Source organism: Oncorhynchus keta, unplaced genomic scaffold, assembly GCF_023373465.1.
Source record: "Oncorhynchus keta strain PuntledgeMale-10-30-2019 unplaced genomic scaffold, Oket_V2 Un_contig_6620_pilon_pilon, whole genome shotgun sequence".
Lineage (NCBI taxonomy): Eukaryota > Metazoa > Chordata > Actinopteri > Salmoniformes > Salmonidae > Oncorhynchus > Oncorhynchus keta.
The window spans coordinates 28,076-45,185 of record NW_026288961.1 but is presented as its reverse complement, the minus strand read 5'-3'; the positions used below and the strand labels follow the sequence as shown (position 1 = coordinate 45,185).

Genomic DNA, 17,110 nt, shown 5'->3' with positions numbered 1-17,110 from the left:
CAGCAACATAATACCAGTGGTATGTCACTGTGAAGGTAGCAGCAACATAATACCAGTGGTATGTCACTGTGTAGGTAGCAGCAACATAATACCAGTGGTATGTCACTGTAAAGGTAGCAGTAACATAATACCAGTGGTATGTCACTGTGAAGGTAGCAGCAACATAATACCAGTGGTATGTCACTGTGTAGGTAGTAGCAACATAATACCAGTGGTTTGTCACTGTGTAGGTAGTAGCAACATGATACCAGTGGTTTGTCACTCTGAAGGTAGCAGCAACATAATACCAGTGGTATGTCACTGTGAAGGTAGCAGCAACATAATACCAGTGGTATGTCACTGTGAAGGTAGTAGCAACATAATACCAGTGGTATGTCACTGTGAAGGTAGCAGCAACATAATACCAGTGGTATGTCACTGTGTCGGTAGCAGCAACACAATACCAGTGGTATATCACTGTGTAGGTAGTAGCAACATAATACCAGTGGTATGTCTCTGTGAAGGTAGTAGCAACATAATACCAGTGGTATGTCTCTGTGAAGGTAGCAGCAACATAATACCAGTGTACTAAGGTGAGAGGCAGACTCACTCAGCCTACGTCCCAAATAGGACCCTATTTCCTACATACACAATGTATGGGCCGCTGGTCAAAAGTAGCGCACTATATAGGAGAATAGGAATAGAAGAGTGATGGTTTTGATTATCATGGTTAAAAGACTATACTAATGCCGTCACCTTCCTTTTCAATGGTTTGATACAGTGTGAGATGTATTTTTATCAGACATGACCAGTCTGTATCCTTCATGTCATTGACGAGCTTGATAGAAACACAAAGTACCATAACTTGTTGAAGTGCTAAAGTACAGCGAGGGCATAAACACAGGTCTAGTGATGATGCCACCGGGATTGATTGACGGTAGGCTTTGCTGAGCTGAGAACATGCAGTGTGACTTACACTAGCTGAGGTCATGGTTGAACGTGTGTCTGATGTCAACAGCTACGGTGTGCAGGAACAGAACAGAACAGAGAGGCTAGTGATCTAGGATCAGGTACAGAACAGAACAGAGAGGCTAGTGATCTAGGATCAGGTACAGAACAGAGAGGCTAGTGATCTAGGATCAGGTACAGAACAGAACAGAGAGGCTCGTGATCTAGGATCAGGTACAGAACAGAGAGGCTAGTGATCTCGGATCAGGTACAGAACAGAGAGGCTAGTGATCTAGGATCAGGTACAGAACAGAACAGAGAGGCTAGTGATCTAGGATCAGGTACAGAACAGAGAGGCTAGTGATCTAGGATCAGATACAGAACAGAACAGAGAGGCTAGTGATCTAGGATCAGGTACAGAACAGATATGTCCTGCCGTACATACCTACACGTACGCTACGGTCACAAGACGCAGGCCTCCTAATTGTCCCTAGAATTTCTAAGCAAACAACTGGAGGCAGGGCTTTCTCCTATAGAGCTCCATTTTTATGGAATGGTCTGCCTACCCATGTCAGAGACGCAAACTCGGTCTCAACCTTTAAGTCTTTACTGAAGACTCATCTCTTCAGTGGGTCATATGATTGAGTGTAGTCTGGCCGAGGAGTGTGAAGGTGAACGGAAAGGCTCTGGAGCAACGAACTGCCCTTGCTGTCTCTGCCTGGCCGGTTCCCCTCTCTCCACTGGGATTCTCTGTCTCTAACCCTATTACAGGGGCTGAGTCACTGGCTTACTGGTGCTCTTTCATGCTGTCCCTAGGAGGGTTGCGTTACTTGAGTGGGTTGAGTCACTGATGGGATCTTCCTGTCTGGGTTGGCGCCCCCCCCTTGGGTTGTGCCGTGGCGGAGATCTTTGTGGGCTATACTCGCCCTTGTCTCAGGATGGTAAGTTGGTGGTTGAAGATATCCCTCTAGTGGTGTGGGGGCTGTGCTTTGGCAAAGTGGGTGGGGTTATATCCTTCCTGTTTGGCCCTGTCCGGGGGTATCATCGGATGGGGCCACAGTGTCTGACCCCTAATGTCTCAGCCTCCAGTATTTATGCTGCAGTAGTTTATGTGTCGGGGGGCTTGGGTCAGTCTGTTATATCTGGAGTACTTCACCTGTTCTATCCGGTGTCCTGTGTGAATTTAAGTATGCTCTCTCTAATTCTCTCTCTCTTTCTCTCTCTCTCGGAGGACTCTCTCTCGGAGGACTACCTGACATGATGACTCCTTGCTGTCCCCAGTCCACCTGGCCGTGCTGCTGCTCCAGTTTCAACTGTTCTGCATGTGATTATTATTATTTGAGCATGCTGGTCATTTATGAACATTTGAACTTCTTGGCCATGTTCTGTTATAATCTCCACCCGGCACAGCCAGAAGAGGACTGGCCACCCAAATAGCCTGGTTCCTCTCCAGGTTTCTTCCTAGGTTTTGGCCTTTCTAGGGAGTTTTCCTAGCCACCGTGCTTCTACACCTGCATTGCTTGCTGTTTGGGGTTTTAAGCTGGGTTTCTGTACAGCACTTTGAGATATCAACTGATGTACGAAGGGCTATATAAATAAATTTGATTTGATAGTGATCTAGGATCATGAATAAAACAGAACAGAGAGGCTAGTGATCTAGGCTCAGGTACAGAACAGAGGCTAGTGATCTAGGATCGGGTACAGAACAGAACAGAGAGGCTAGTGATCTAGGATCAGGTACAGAACAGAACAGAGAGGCTAGTGATCTAGGATCAGGTACAGAACAGAACAGAGATGCTAGTGATCTAGGATCAGGTACAGAACAGAACAGAGATGCTAGTGATCTAGGATCAGGTACAGAACAGATCAGAGATGCTAGTTATCTAGGATCAGGTGACTATCTCACTTATTCATTAGGATCTAAGAGGCTTAATTAACTGATCCTAGATCAGCCCTCCTACTCTGAGATGCCTTGTGGATAAAGACCCGGGTCCCCCTGTCCATATAATCTTATTCATTAGGATCTAAGAGGCTTAACTGATCCTAGATCAGCCCTCCTACTCTGAGATGCCTTGTGGATAAAGACCCAGGTCCCCCCTGTCCATATAATCTTATTCATTAGGATCTAAAAGCTTAACTGATCCTAGATCAGCCCTCCTACTCTGAGATGCCTTGTGGATAAAGACCCGGGTCCCCCCTGTCCATATAATCTTATTCATTATGATCTAAAAGCTTAACTGATCCTAGATCAGCCCTCCTACTCTGAGATGCCTTGTGGATAAAGACCCGGGTCCCCCCTGTCCATATAATCTTATTCATTAGGATCTAAGAGGCTTAACTGATCCTAGATCAGCCCTCCTACTCTGAGATGCCTTGTGGATAAAGACCCAGGTCCCCCCTGTCCATATAATCTTATTCATTAGGATCTAAGAGGCTTAACTGATCCTAGATCAGCCCTCCTACTCTGAGATGCCTTGTGGATAAAGACCCAGGTCCCCCCTGTCCATATAATCTTATTCATTAGGATCTAAGAGGCTTAACTGATCCTAGATCAGCCCTCCTACTCTGAGATGCCTTGTGGATAAAGACCCGGGTGCCCCCTGTCCATATAATCTTATTCATTAGGATCTAAGAGGCTTAACTGATCCTAGATCAGCCCTCCTACTCTGAGATGCCTTGTGGATAAAGACCCAGGTCCCCCCTGTCCATATAATCTTATTCATTAGGATCTAAGAGGCTTAACTGATCCTAGATCAGCCCTCCTACTCTGAGATGCCTTGTGGATAAAGACCCGGGTCCCCCCTGTCCATATAATCTTATTCATTATGATCTAAAAGCTTAACTGATCCTAGATCAGCACTCCTACTCTGAGACACAGTGAATATGTTCTCTGGCCTCTAACCAGTAGCCAGATGGCCCTATAAGATCCACATAATAGGTGATAGGTCCATTCTGCATCTGCTGTGGTCCAATATTAATTCGCTCACACCTCAGAAAGTGTTGTGTTGGCCGAAAAACACTCTTGTGAAGGTTACAACTTGCTTACTCTTGAATTTAGTTAAAGTGCACCCACCAGTCTGGGACTGGGCTGTAGCAGAGAGAGAGAGAGAGAGAGAGAGAGAGAGAGAGAGAGAGAATATCCCAGCTCTGTTAGGGAGTTACATAGGACAGTTTATATACACCCTGGGCTATAGCAGAGAGAGGGAGAGAGAGAGAGAGAAGAGAGAGAGAGAGAGAGAGGGGGGGGGGGGCTGCTCTGTTAGGGAGTTATCTAGGACAGTTTATATACACCCTGGGCTGTTTGAATTAAGGGGGAGTGGCCACCTCGGCACAAAGACTAGTGATAAATAAACCCTGCAGAGTCATAGAGGATACGGGACCTGTCACTTAGGTTCCATTAGGTTAATCATGCAGAATAATAACACACAGCTGCAGTGATAAATCACATGGACCCGGAAGAAACACAGAGAGGCTGAGGACTGGAGGCTGGGCTGGAGTGGGTTGGAGAGGAGAGAGTCCAGTATGGAGAGACCAGGGAGAGAGGAGAGAGGACTCCAGTATGGAGAGACCAGGGAGAGAGGAGAGAGGACTCCAGTATGGAGAGACCAGGGAGAGAGGAGAGAGGACTCCAGTATGGAGAGACCAGGGTGAGAGGAGAGAGGACTCCAGTATGGAGAGACCAGGGAGAGAGGAGAGAGGACTCCAGTATGGAGAGACCAGGGTGAGAGGAGAGAGGACTCCAGTATGGAGAGACCAGGGAGAGAGGAGAGAGGACTCCAGTATGGAGAGACCAGGGTGAGAGGAGAGAGGACTCCAGTATGGAGAGACCAGGGAGAGAGGAGAGAGGACTCCAGTATGGAGAGACCAGGATGAGAGGAGAGAGGACTCCAGTATGGAGAGACCAGGGTGAGAGGAGAGAGGACTCCAGTATGGAGAGACCAGGGAGAGAGGAGAGAGGACTCCAGTTTGGAGAGACCAGGGAGAGAGGAGAGAGGACTCCAGTATGGAGAGACCAGGGTGAGAGGAGAGAGGACTCCAGTATGGAGAGACCAGGGTGAGAGGAGAGAGGACTCCAGTATGGAGAGACCAGGGTGAGAGGAGAGAGGACTCCAGTATGGAGAGACCAGGGTGAGAGGAGAGAGGACTCCAGTATGGAGAGACCAGGGTGAGAGGAGAGAGGACTCCAGTTTGGAGAGACCAGGGAGAGAGGAGAGAAGACTCCAGTTTGGAGAGACCAGGGAGAGGAGAGAGGAGACCAGGGAGAGAGGAGGACTCCAGTTTGGAGAGACCAGGGAGAGAGGAGAGAGGACTCCAGTTTGGAGAGACCAGGGAGAGAGGAGAGAGGACTCCAGTTTGGAGAGACCAGGGAGAGAATAGAGAGGACTCCAGTATGGAGAGACCAGGGTGAGAGGAGAGAGGAGAGAGGACTCCAGTATACAGAGACCAGGGTGCGAGGACTCCAGTATACAGAGACCAGGGTGCGAGGACTCCAGTATACAGAGACCAGGGTGAGAGGACTCCAGTATACAGAGACCAGGGAGAGAGGACTCCAGTATACAGAGACCAGGGAGAGAGGACTCCAGTATACAGAGACCAGGGTGAGAGGACTCCAGTATACAGAGACCAGGGAGAGAGGACTCCAGTATACAGAGACCAGGGAGAGAGGAGAGAGGACTCCAGTATACAGAGACCAGGGAGAGAGGAGAGAGGACTCCAGTATACAGAGACCAGGGAGAGAGGAGAGAGGACTCCAGTATACAGAGACCAGGGTGAGAGGACTCCAGTATACAGAGACCAGGGAGAGAGGAGAGAGGACTCCAGTATTCAGAGACCAGGGAGAGAGGAGAGAGGACTCCAGTTTGGAGAGACCCGGGTGAGAGGAGAGAGGACGCCAGTATGGAGAGACCAGGGTGAGAGGAGAGAGGACTCCAGTATACAGAGACCAGGGTGAGAGGAGAGAGGACTCCAGTTTGGAGAGACCAGGGTGAGAGGAGAGAGGACTCCAGTATACAGAGACCAGGGAGAGAGGAGAGAGGACTCCAGTATACAGAGACCAGGGAGAGAGGAGAGAGGACTCCAGTATACAGAGACCAGGGAGAGAGGAGAAGGACTCCAGTATGGGAGACCAGGGAGCATTGTCTCCCTATGAACAGAGGGGAGAGAGAAGAGAGGGTTGAACAGAAGATACAAGGGTGTAAGAGAGAGAGCGATATATATATATAGACCATATAGAGAGAGGACTCCATATATAGAGAGAGAGAGAGGAGGTAGACTAGTATAGAGAGACCAGAGAGAGAGAGACTCCAGATATGCATAGAGAGAGAGGAGAGAGAGACTCCAGTATGGAGAGACCAGAGAGAGGAGAGAGGACTCAGAGAGAGAGAGAGGACTCCAGTTTGGAGAGACCAGAGAGAGAGAGAGAGAGATATGCAGAGAGAGAGAGAGAGAGAGCGATATGCAGTATACAGAGAGAGAGAGGAGAGATATGCATAGAGAGAGAGGGAGAGAGAGACTCCAGTAGAGAGACCAGGGAGAGAACAGAGAGAGAGAAGAGAGGGTATAGAGAGAGAGAGAGAGAGAGCATCATATACACAGATAAAGACAAAGCTTGCAGAGAGAGAGAGATCTGCATAGAGAGAGAGAGAGAGAAAGAGAGAGAGAGATATATTTTGAGGCTCTAGTATACAGAGAGAGAGATATGCCAGAGAGCGATATATATATATATAGAGAGAGCAGAGGTGAGAGAGAGAGAGAGAGAGAACTCCCAGCCTCTGATTTGTCTCCTCAAGAGAGAACTCCAGCACATCAAAACACAAAGCTTGCTGGGAGACAGGCCTATCCAGCAAGATTTGTCTCCCTTGACAAGGAAGGGCACTATTTGTGTGATTGACTCAGCATCACAACACAGCACATCAAAACACAAAGCATCTCAGCTGGGAGATCTCAGCGGTGACTTCTCAGCGGTCTAAGGCACTGCATCCAGCGGTCTGAGGCACTGCATCTCAGCGGTCTCTTTAACAACATGGGGTCAACTGCCAGCAAAGCGGTCTGAAAGACCAGCGGTCAAGGCACTGCATCCCAGCGGTCTGATGGCACTCAGCGGTTGACTTAGCGGTCTGAGGCACTGCATCTCATTTTGGGCTCTAGTCAAGGCAGTGCACTAGCGGTATAGGGAAGCGGTGAGGTGCCATTTGGACTGCACTCAGCGGTCTGAGGCACTGCACATCTCTAGCGGTCCAGCGGTCTGAGGCACTGCATCTCAGCTCACTGCATCTCAGCGGTCTGAGGCACTGCACTGCTCTCAGCGGTCTGAGGGCACTGCATCTCAGCAGACTCAGGTCTAGGCAGGCACTGCATCTCAGCGGTCTGAGGCACTGCATCTCAGCGGTCTGAGGCACTGCATCTCAGCGGTCTGAGGCACTGCATCTCAGCGGTCTGAGGCACTGCATCTCAGCGGTCTAAGGCACTGCATCTCAGCGGTCTGAGGCACTGCATCTCAGCGGTCTGAGGCACTGCATCTCAGCGGTCTGAGGCACTGCATCTCAGCGGTCTCCTCCTGTGTTTGAGAGGTGCAAAATCCACTTGTCACTTAAATCTCACTGGATTGATTGCTTTCCTTTTACTCCTGTGACTCTTTCATAATCGCGCCTGTCTTTTTGTTCCCTGTCAACGTTACGACCGTGGAAATGTCTGGAATGACCTGTCAAACACACCTAGTAATGGCTGTAATGGACTCAATGGGATACATTGTCCTTCCGTTGATTCTATAAGAATTTAACGCACCATCTTGACACTTACTGAACATCACGAGAAAGAGAACTGAACTTTATTTTGATGAGTGTTCATTTCTTGGAAAAAAAGTTAATTTAAAAAAGTTATAATTTAATACAGTTGGGAATGTTTACTAATTAGATGCGCTGAAATGAAAGTAACTTCCGAGAAGGAACACTGGGATGATATTATATCTGATCTCACAAACAATGTGAAGTATGATTAGATCGGCCAAGCGTTTTGATTTTAAATCCCATGGGTATCTTCCTTGACATAAATGTTTAATAATGTCTGAGAACGTGACAACAGTAATTAATGAGGCAGTCTAGACAGCACGGGTGAGCGCAGGTAGAGTAGAGAGAGCAGTTGTTTGGTGGTTGCAGCCTAGCTCCACCTCTTTATGTTCAATTATTAATATATGCAAATTCACCTGGTGCATTTATGCAAATATGACACATATAACTGTCTTGAATTTTTTTTTTTAATTGGTGGAAATTCCAGATACAATAAGAAAATATATAAATATATGAGTGCATTCTCAGAAAAAAAGTGACATTTTACAAAAGTGACAATTAATTGAATATCTAAAATCCCACCAAAATCCATGAACTTCATTCATTATTTGTCTGCACCCACCAGTAAAATATGTTATGTTCTATAATTCAGTCAATATCTGCTGTATTGTAACAATTCTAAGTGTGGAGTATCTTCAACCGCGACACTCGCATTAACATCTGCTAACCATGTGTATGTGACCATTAACATCTGCTAACCATGTGTATGTGACCATTAACATCTGCTAACCATGTGTATGTGACCATTAACATCTGCTAACCATGTGTATGTGACCATTAACATCTGCTAACCATGTGTATGTGACCATTAACATCTGCTAACCATGTGTATGTGACCACTGCATTAACATCTCTGCTAACCATGTGTATGTGACCATTAACATCTGCTAACCATGTGTATGTGACCATTAACATCTGCTAACATCTCATGTGTATGTGACCATTAACATCTGCTAACCATGTGTATGTGACCATTAACATCTGCTAACCATGTGTATGTGACCATTAACATCTGCTAACCATGTGTGACCATTAACATCTGCTAACCATGTGTATGTGACCATTAACATCATCTGCTAACCATGTGTATGTGACCATTAACATCTGCTAACCATGTGTATGTGACCATTAACATCTGCTAACCAACCATGTGTATGTGACCATTAACATCCACATCTGCTAACCATGTGTATGTGACCATTAACATCTGCTAACCATGTGTATGTGACCATTAACATCTGCTAACCATGTGTATGTGACCATTAACATCTGCTAACCATGTGTATGTGACCATTAACATGTAACCATGTATGTGACCATTAACATCTGCTAACCATGTGTATGTGACCATTAACATCTGCTAACCATGTGTATGTGACCATTAACATCTGCTAACCATGTGTATGTGACCATTAACATCTGCTAACCATGTGTATGTGACCATTAACATCTGCTAACCATGTGTATGTGACCATTAACATCTGCTAACCATGTGCATTTGATGTGACCATTAACATCTGCTAACCATGTGTATGTGACCATTAACATCTGCTAACCATGTGTATGTGACCATTAACATCTGCTAACCATGTGTATGTGACCATTAACATCTGCTAACCATGTGTATGTGACCATTAACATCTGCTAACCATGTGTATGTGACCATTAACATCTTCTAACCATGTGTATGTGACCATTAACATCTGCTAACCATGTGTATGTGACCATTAACATCTGCATGTGACCATTAACATCTGCTAACCATGTGTATGTGACCATTAACATCTGCTAACCATGTGTATGTGACCATTAACATCTGCTAACCATGTGTATGTGACCATTAACATCTGTTAACCATGTGTATGTGACCATTAACATCTGCTAACCATGTGTATGTGACCATTAACATCTGCTAACCATGTGTATGTGACCATTAACATCTGCTAACCATGTGTATGTGACCATTAACATCTGCTAACCATGTGTATGTGACCATTAACATCTGCTAACCATGTGTATGTGACAAATACAATTAGATTTGATTGAAACTGTTGCTTTTACTAGAACTGTTATCAAAACTATTTGATGACCGTTTCTAGTGTACGTACAGTTGAAGTTGGAAGTTTACATAAACCTTAGCCAAATCAGAAGTTTACATACACTCAATTAGAATTTGGTAACATTGCCTTTAAATTGTTTATCTTGGGTCAAACGTTTCGGGTAGCCTTCCACAAGCTTCCCACAATAAGTTGGGTGAATTTTGGCCCATTCCTCTTGACAGAGCTGGTGTAACTGAGTCAGGTGTGTAGGCCTCCTTGCTCGCACACACTTTTTCAGGTCTGCCCACACATTTTCTACAGGATTTGAGGTCAGGGCTTTGTGATGGCCACTCCAATACCTTGACGTTGTTGTCCTTAAGCAATTTTTGCTTAAGGAAGTATGCTTGGGGTCATTGTCCATTTGGAAGATCCATTTAAGCTTTAACTTCCGGACTGATGTCTTGAGATGCTGCTTCATTATATCCACATAATTTTCCATGCACATGATGCCATCTATTTTGTGAAGTTCACCAGTCCCTCCTGCGGCAAAGCACCCCCACAACATGATGCTGCCACCCCCGTGCGTCATGGTGGGGATGGTGTTCTTCAGCTTGCAAGCCACCCCCTTTTTCCTCCAAACATAACGATGGTCATTATGACCAAACAGTTCTATTTTTGTTTCATCAGACCAGAGGACATTTCTCCAAAAAGTACGATCTTTGTCCCCATGTACAGTTGCAAACCGTAGTCTTACTATTTTATGGCGGGTTTGGGGCAGTGTCTTCTTCCTTGCTGAGTGGCCTTTCAGGTTATGTCGATATAGGACTCGTTTTACTGTGGATATAGATACTTTTGTTTCCTCCAGCATCTTCACAAGGTCATTTGCTGTTGTTCTGGGATTGAATTGCACTTTTCGCACCAAAGTACGTTCATCTCTAGAAGACAGAATGCGTCTCCTTTCTGAGCGGTATGACGGCAATTTTTTGTCTGAGGTCTTGGCTGATTTCTTTTGATTTTCCCATGATGTCAAGCAAAGACGCAGTGAGTTTTAAGGTAGGCCTTGAAATACATCCACAGGTACACCTCCAACTGACTCAAATTATGTCAATTAGCCTATCAGAAGCTTTTAAAGCCATGACATCATTTTCTGGAATTTTCCAAGCTGTTTAAAGGCACAGTCAACTTAGTGTATGTAAACTTCCGACCCACTGGAATTGTGATACAGTGAATTGTGAAATAATCTGTCTGCAAATAATTGTCAGAAAAATGACTTGTGTCATGCACAAAGTAGATGTCCTAACCGACTTGCCAAAACTAAAGTGTGTTAACAAGAAATTTGTTGAGTGCTTGAAAAAGGAGTTTTAATGATTCCAACCTAAGTGTATGTAAACTTCCGTTAAGTGTGTGTGTGTTGCTCCCCTCTCCCACTGACACCACCACCCCACACCCTCCAGACATGTTCAGTTCACAGACTAGGTACCATGATAGCAGCCATGAAAAATAGACAACATTAAGGAGAGTTAGGGCACAGGCAATTTCTCTTATCTGGTAGAAAAACCTGGGGCAGCTACAGTATGCTGAGGGAATCAAAATACAGGCCTATATTAAATGGCCCCTGAGACTGACATGTATAAATAGGGGGCGAACGAGTGCGACGGCGGAGCGCGTATATACATCACGTCAAAAGCCCCCAGCACTCTCAGGTGAAAGACGACAGCGAATGTGAGTGATTGAATGCCACATCCCTAGAATCACAAAGCATTACTAATACTGAAAGGCCCCTCAATCACTGAGAGCATCTGTAGGTCTCTAAAATGCTGTGATTCAAACATGTTCTCTCTTCTCCAACACGTCTCTAACTAAATTCACTGAACCAAATATTTAGTCAACTAGATAGTGTTCACCTTAGGCTAAGACTACACTGTAGTAGTAGTAGTAGTAGTAGTAGTAGTAGTAGTAGTAGTAGTAGCAGCAGTAGTAGTAGTAGTAGTAGTAGTAGTAGTAGCAGCAGCAGTAGTAGTAGTAGCAGCATTAGTGGTAGCAGGGGTGTAAATTACTTAAGTAAAAAATAATTTAAAGTACTACTATTTTTTTGGTATCTGTACTTTACTATTTATAATTTTGACAACTTTTACTTCACTACATTCCTAATGAAAAGTATGTACGTTTTACTCCATACATTTTCCCTGACACGCAAAAGTACTCGTTATATTTTGAATGCTTAGCAGGACAGTAAAATGGTCTGATTCACACACGTATCAAGAGAACATTCCTGGTCATCCCTGCTGCCTCTGATCTGGCGGACTCACTAAACACAAATGCTTCGCTTGAAAATAATGTCTGAGTGTTGGAGACAGCCCCTGGCTATGCGTCATTTAAAAAAACAAGAAAATGCTTAAGTATATTTTAGCACTTAAATGTACTTTTGATACATAAGTATATTTAAAACCAAATACTTTTAGACATTTACTTTACTTAGCATTTTACTGGGTGACTTTCACTTTATTAACTTGAGTAATTTTCCATTAAGGTATCTTTACTTTCACTCAAGTATGACAATTTGGTACTTTTTCACCACTGACTGGCGGTAGTGGTAGTGGTGGTAATTGGTAGTGGTAGTAGTATTGGTGGTGTGAGTGGTATTATTAGTAGTAGAGGTAGTAGTGGTGGTAGCAGTAGTGGTAGTAGCAGTACTGGTCATAGTAATGGTGGTAGTAGAAGTGGTGGTAGTGGTAGTAGTGGTAATGGTAGTAGTAGTGATAGTGGTAGTAGTAGTAATGGTATTAGTAGTGGTGGTAGTAGTGGTAGTAGTAGTAGTAGTAGCGGTGGTAGTAGTAGTTGTAGTGGTGGTAGTAATGGTAGTAGCAGTAGTGGTACTGGTAGTGGTAATGGTGGTAGTAGTAGTAGTGGCAATGGGAGTGGTAGTGGTAGTAATGGTAGTAGTAGTGGTAATGGTAGTAGGGGTAATAGTAGTGGTAGTAGTGGTAATAGTAGTGGTGGTAGTGGTAGTGATAGTAGTGATAAAGGTAGTAGTAGGAGTGGTGGTAGTGGTAGTAGTGGTAATGGTAGTAGTAATGGTAGTAGTAGTAATGGTATTAGTAGTAGTGGTAATGGTAGTGGTGGTAGTTGTAGTGGTGGTAGTAATGGTAGTAATAGTAGTAGTGGTACTGGTAGTTGGTAATGGCGGTAGTAGTAGTGGTAGTGGTCGTAGTGGTGGTAGTAGTGGTGGTAGTAGTGGTAGTAGTAGTAGTAGTACTGGTAGTGGTAATGGTGGTAGTAGTGGTAAGGGTAGTAGTAGTAGTGGTGTTGGTAGTAGGGGTAGTAGTAGTAGTAGTAGTAGTGGTAATGGTAGTTGCAGTAGTAGTGGTAATGGTAGTCGTAGTAATGGTAGTATTAGCAGTGGTAGTGGTAGTAGTAGCAGTGGTAGTAGTAGTAGTAGTAGTGGTAGTAGTAGCAGTAGTAGTAGTAGTAGTAGTAGTAGTAGTAGTAGTAGTAGTAGTAGTAGTAGTGGTGGTAGTAGTGGTAGTAGGTAGTAGTAGTGGTAGTAGTAGTAGTGGTCGTAGTAGTAGTAGTAGTAGTAGTAGTAGTAGTAGTAGTAGTAGTAGTAGTAGTAGTGTAGCAGTAGTAGTGGTTGTAGTAGTCGTAGTAGTAGTAGTGGCAGTAGTGGTGGTTGTAGTAGTAGTAGTGGCAGTAGTGGCAGTAGTGGTAGTAGTAGTAGTGGTAGTAGTAGTAGTAGTGGCAGTAGTAGTGGTAGTAGTAGTAGTAGTAGTGGTAGTAGTAGTGGGGTAGTAGTAGTAGTAGGGTAGTAGTAGTAGTAGTGGTAGTAGTAGTAGTAGTGTCAGTAGTAGTAGTAGTAGTAGTAGTAGTAGTAGTAGTAGTAGGTAGTAGTAGTAGTCGTAGTGGCAGTAGTAGTAGTGGCAGTAGTAGTAGTAGTAGTACTGGCAGTAGTAGTAGTAGTAGTAGTAGTGGTAGTAGTGGTAGTAGTAGTAGTGGTAGTAGTAGTGGTAGTAGGAGTAGTAGTAGTACTGGCAGTAGTAGTAGTAGTAGTAGTGGTAGTTGTGGTAGTAGTAGTAGTAGTAGTGTGGTAGTAGTAGTAGTCGTAGTGGCAGTAGTAGTAGTGGTAGTAGTAGTAGTACTGGCAGTAGTAGTAGTAGTAGTAGTAGTGGTAGTAGTAGTAGTAGTAGTGGTAGTAGTAGCAGCAGCAGTAGTAGTAGGCAGTAGTAGTAGTAGTAGTAGTAGTAGTAGTAGTGGTAGGAGTAGTAGTAGTAGTAGTAGTAGTAGTAGTAGTAGTGGCAGTAGTAGTACTGGCAGTAGTAGTAGTACTGGCAGTAGTAGTAGTAGTAGTAGCAGCAGCAGTAGTAGTGGCAGTAGTAGCACTGGCAGTAGCAGCAGTACTGGCAGCAGTAGCAGCAGCAGCAGCAGTAGCAGCAGTGGCAGTAGTAGTAGTAGTAGTGGTAGTAGTAGTGGTGGTGGTAGTAGTAGTGGTAGTAGTAGTAGTAGTAGTAGTGGTAGTAGTGGTGGTAGTAGTAGTGGTAGTAGTAGTAGTAGTAGTAGTAGTAGTAGTAGTAGTAGTAGTAGTAGTAGTAGTAGTAGTAGTAGTAGTAGTAGTAGTAGTAGTAGTAGTAGTAGTAGTAGTAGTAGTAGTAGTAGTAGTAGTAGTAGTAGTAGTAGTAGTAGTAGTAGTAGTAGTAGTAGTGGTAATGGTGGTGGTGTAGAAACACTGATGTGCTCTAAATATTAAACTTCAGAACTGTACCCTTCCCAACCCTGTGTAGTTCAGTTGGTTAGAATGTGGCGTTAGCAGCACCAAGGTCATGGGTCTCAGCCTACATACATGACTGAACAGGCAGGGAGGTCATGTCCCTTTAAGCCACTGGACCGGTAACACTTGGAACCTTTCCCCTTGGAAGATTAGAATATTTTATGTGCGGTTATGGCCCTCTCGAGCCACATGCAAATCAATGAAGTGACAGCGGCCATCGGCCACCCGTCGAACGTCCCTGGTCCCCACTCACTCACCCTGTAAGTGACCACTGCCAGGACACACACAATGTAAGTGATCACAACACACACACACCCACACACAAACACACACACAGACTCACCGTGTAAGTGATCACTGCCAGCATGCCAATCAAGGTCAATGAGCTGATGGAGAAAGACAGTGCTGGTACACCATCTGTAGGAGAGGGAGAAATAGAGAGATAGAGAGAAGGAGGGAGAAATAGAAGCAAGAGAGATAAAAGGAGAGAGAAGGGATGGTGTGTGTGAGAGAGAGAAGGGAGGGTGTGTGAGAGAGAGGAGGGGGGGAGAGAGAGAGAGAGAGAGAGAGAGAGAGAGAGAGAGGAGGGAGGGAGGGAGGAGAGGGAGGGAGGGAGGGAGGGAGGGAGGGAGGGAGGGAGGGAGGGAGGGAGAAAGAGAGGATGGGAGGGTGAGAGGGAGAGAGAGAAGGGAGGGTGAGAGGGAGAGACAGAAGGGAGAATGAGAGAGAGAAGGGAGGGTGAGAGAGAAGGGAGGGTGAGAGAGAGAGAGAGAGAGAGAGAGAGAGAGAGAGAGAGAGAGAGAGAGAGAGGGAGAGAAGGAGAGGAGAGAGAGAGAGAGAGAAGGGAGGGAGAGAGAGAGAGAGAAAGAAAGGGAGGGAGAGAGAGAGAGAGAGAGAGAGAGAGAGAGAGAGAGAGAGAGAGAAGGGAGGGAGAGAGAGAAAGAGAGGGAGAGAGAGAGCACAAAAAAACATTGTAAGTGGATGCCAAACAGTGAGAGCATGTTCTATTCTGTTCTCTTCCTGTAACTGTAACTGAAATGATGAATGGACACTTGAGATATTTCAATCAGCTGAAAGAGATGCCTGTTTCAGATAATGTACATGTTTGATTTGTTTCCATTCATTCCCCCATTTCATCTCTGGTTCAAGGGTTGTCACAGAAAGGTCACAGATACTTTTGGCCTCGAAACATCAAACTTTTTCGGTACGTCAGGAAAAATACATTTAGAAAATGAAAAAGGGCATTTAGAACGGTCTAATGTCATTTCAAATGCTAAAGACAGTATTATATGAAAAATGACATAAAGAAAGCACTAATGTTATCCCAGTATATTATTTCAGAGTTCAGCATATTAACAGAAGTGTCCTTTACCATTTGTAAAGAACATTTCAAATGGATGTTCTTTAGGGTTTTAGGCTGGGTGTCCGTACAGCACTGTGACAACTGCTGATGTAAATGAAAAACATTTGATTTGATTATAAATTGATTGATGTTGAGAAAAATCTAATGCTATTATAGATCCTAAACAATCCAAGAGTGCAGAATATTAACAAAGCCAAACGCCTGGCTCTCTGTCCTGTTGATTAGCTTGATGTGTGTCACATTTGATGGAGAAGAAGAAGAAAGGCCATTTGATGAGAAGGGAAGGGGGGAGTAGGTGGCCGGGGCCTCCCGTCATGGATGAAGGACAGTGGGTGTCAGTCAGACCAGCTGTCAGGGATGGAGCCAGAAGACCCAGAAGACAGAAAGATTGATGGGTAGAGTGATCGCCTCTCTCCCATGATAGGATCCCAACTGTCAGGGAAGAGAGGGCTGAAAGCAGCCCTACTGTTGGCCCCTCATGGTTCCCCCTGGTTCTTGCCACAGTTCCCCCTCTGGCCCTCAGAAGCAGGCCTAAGCCCTGATGTGCCTAACAGCAGACCTGGGATCAAATACTATTTGAAATGGTTTTATTTGATTTAGCCTTAAAATAAATCAAATAAACCCTGACAACCTGGAGTGCCAGATGGCCAGGGTTTGTAGTCTTGTAACTATTGTAATGGTTCTAATGGTTGCCCGTAATTGTTACTCTTCGTGCTGGTTTTACCCTGGTTCTCTGTACTGTTCCACCATTACCTGGGTTCAAATATAGTTCAAATATAGTTGTAATACTTTAGCTGGGCGTAATTGAGCTTTCCCAACAGTGCAGGCCCTGCCCATCTGGCACTCCAGGCAGGCTAAAACAAACACTCAAATTACTGGAAATGATTTGAAATAGTAGTTATGCCTAGTGGTGTCGAGATCACCTGTCATGTTAGCCTAGATATTACAGTATCCTGCTGCCTACCAGGCTGCTCAAAAATCCTACTTCGTTTGATCATCAAAAACAACAAACTCCCTTTTATTAATTGATGCCATCCCAAGATAGACGCTGCGTTTACGTTTCTCGCAAACCACTTTTGTAGACTAGGACTTTTCCAGGACACAGACACGGGAGGAAAATGGATATAAATTAAATACTTGCGCCTAATTGTCGTGTGGACATAACGGGGAAAGG

At 44.8% G+C, this 17,110-nt stretch overlaps 1 protein-coding gene across 1 annotated transcript in view; it reads right to left on the bottom strand.

Moving 5' to 3' along the window:
• The window catches only part of lmbrd1 (LMBR1 domain containing 1), a gene marked incomplete at its 5' end in the record, with an annotated part of 117,548 nt that overhangs the window by 84,785 nt on the left and 15,653 nt on the right, over positions 1-17,110 (bottom strand). The window contains 1 exon segment of the mRNA XM_052511287.1: positions 14,917-14,990. Coding sequence (XP_052367247.1) covers positions 14,917-14,990 — 74 coding nt within the window.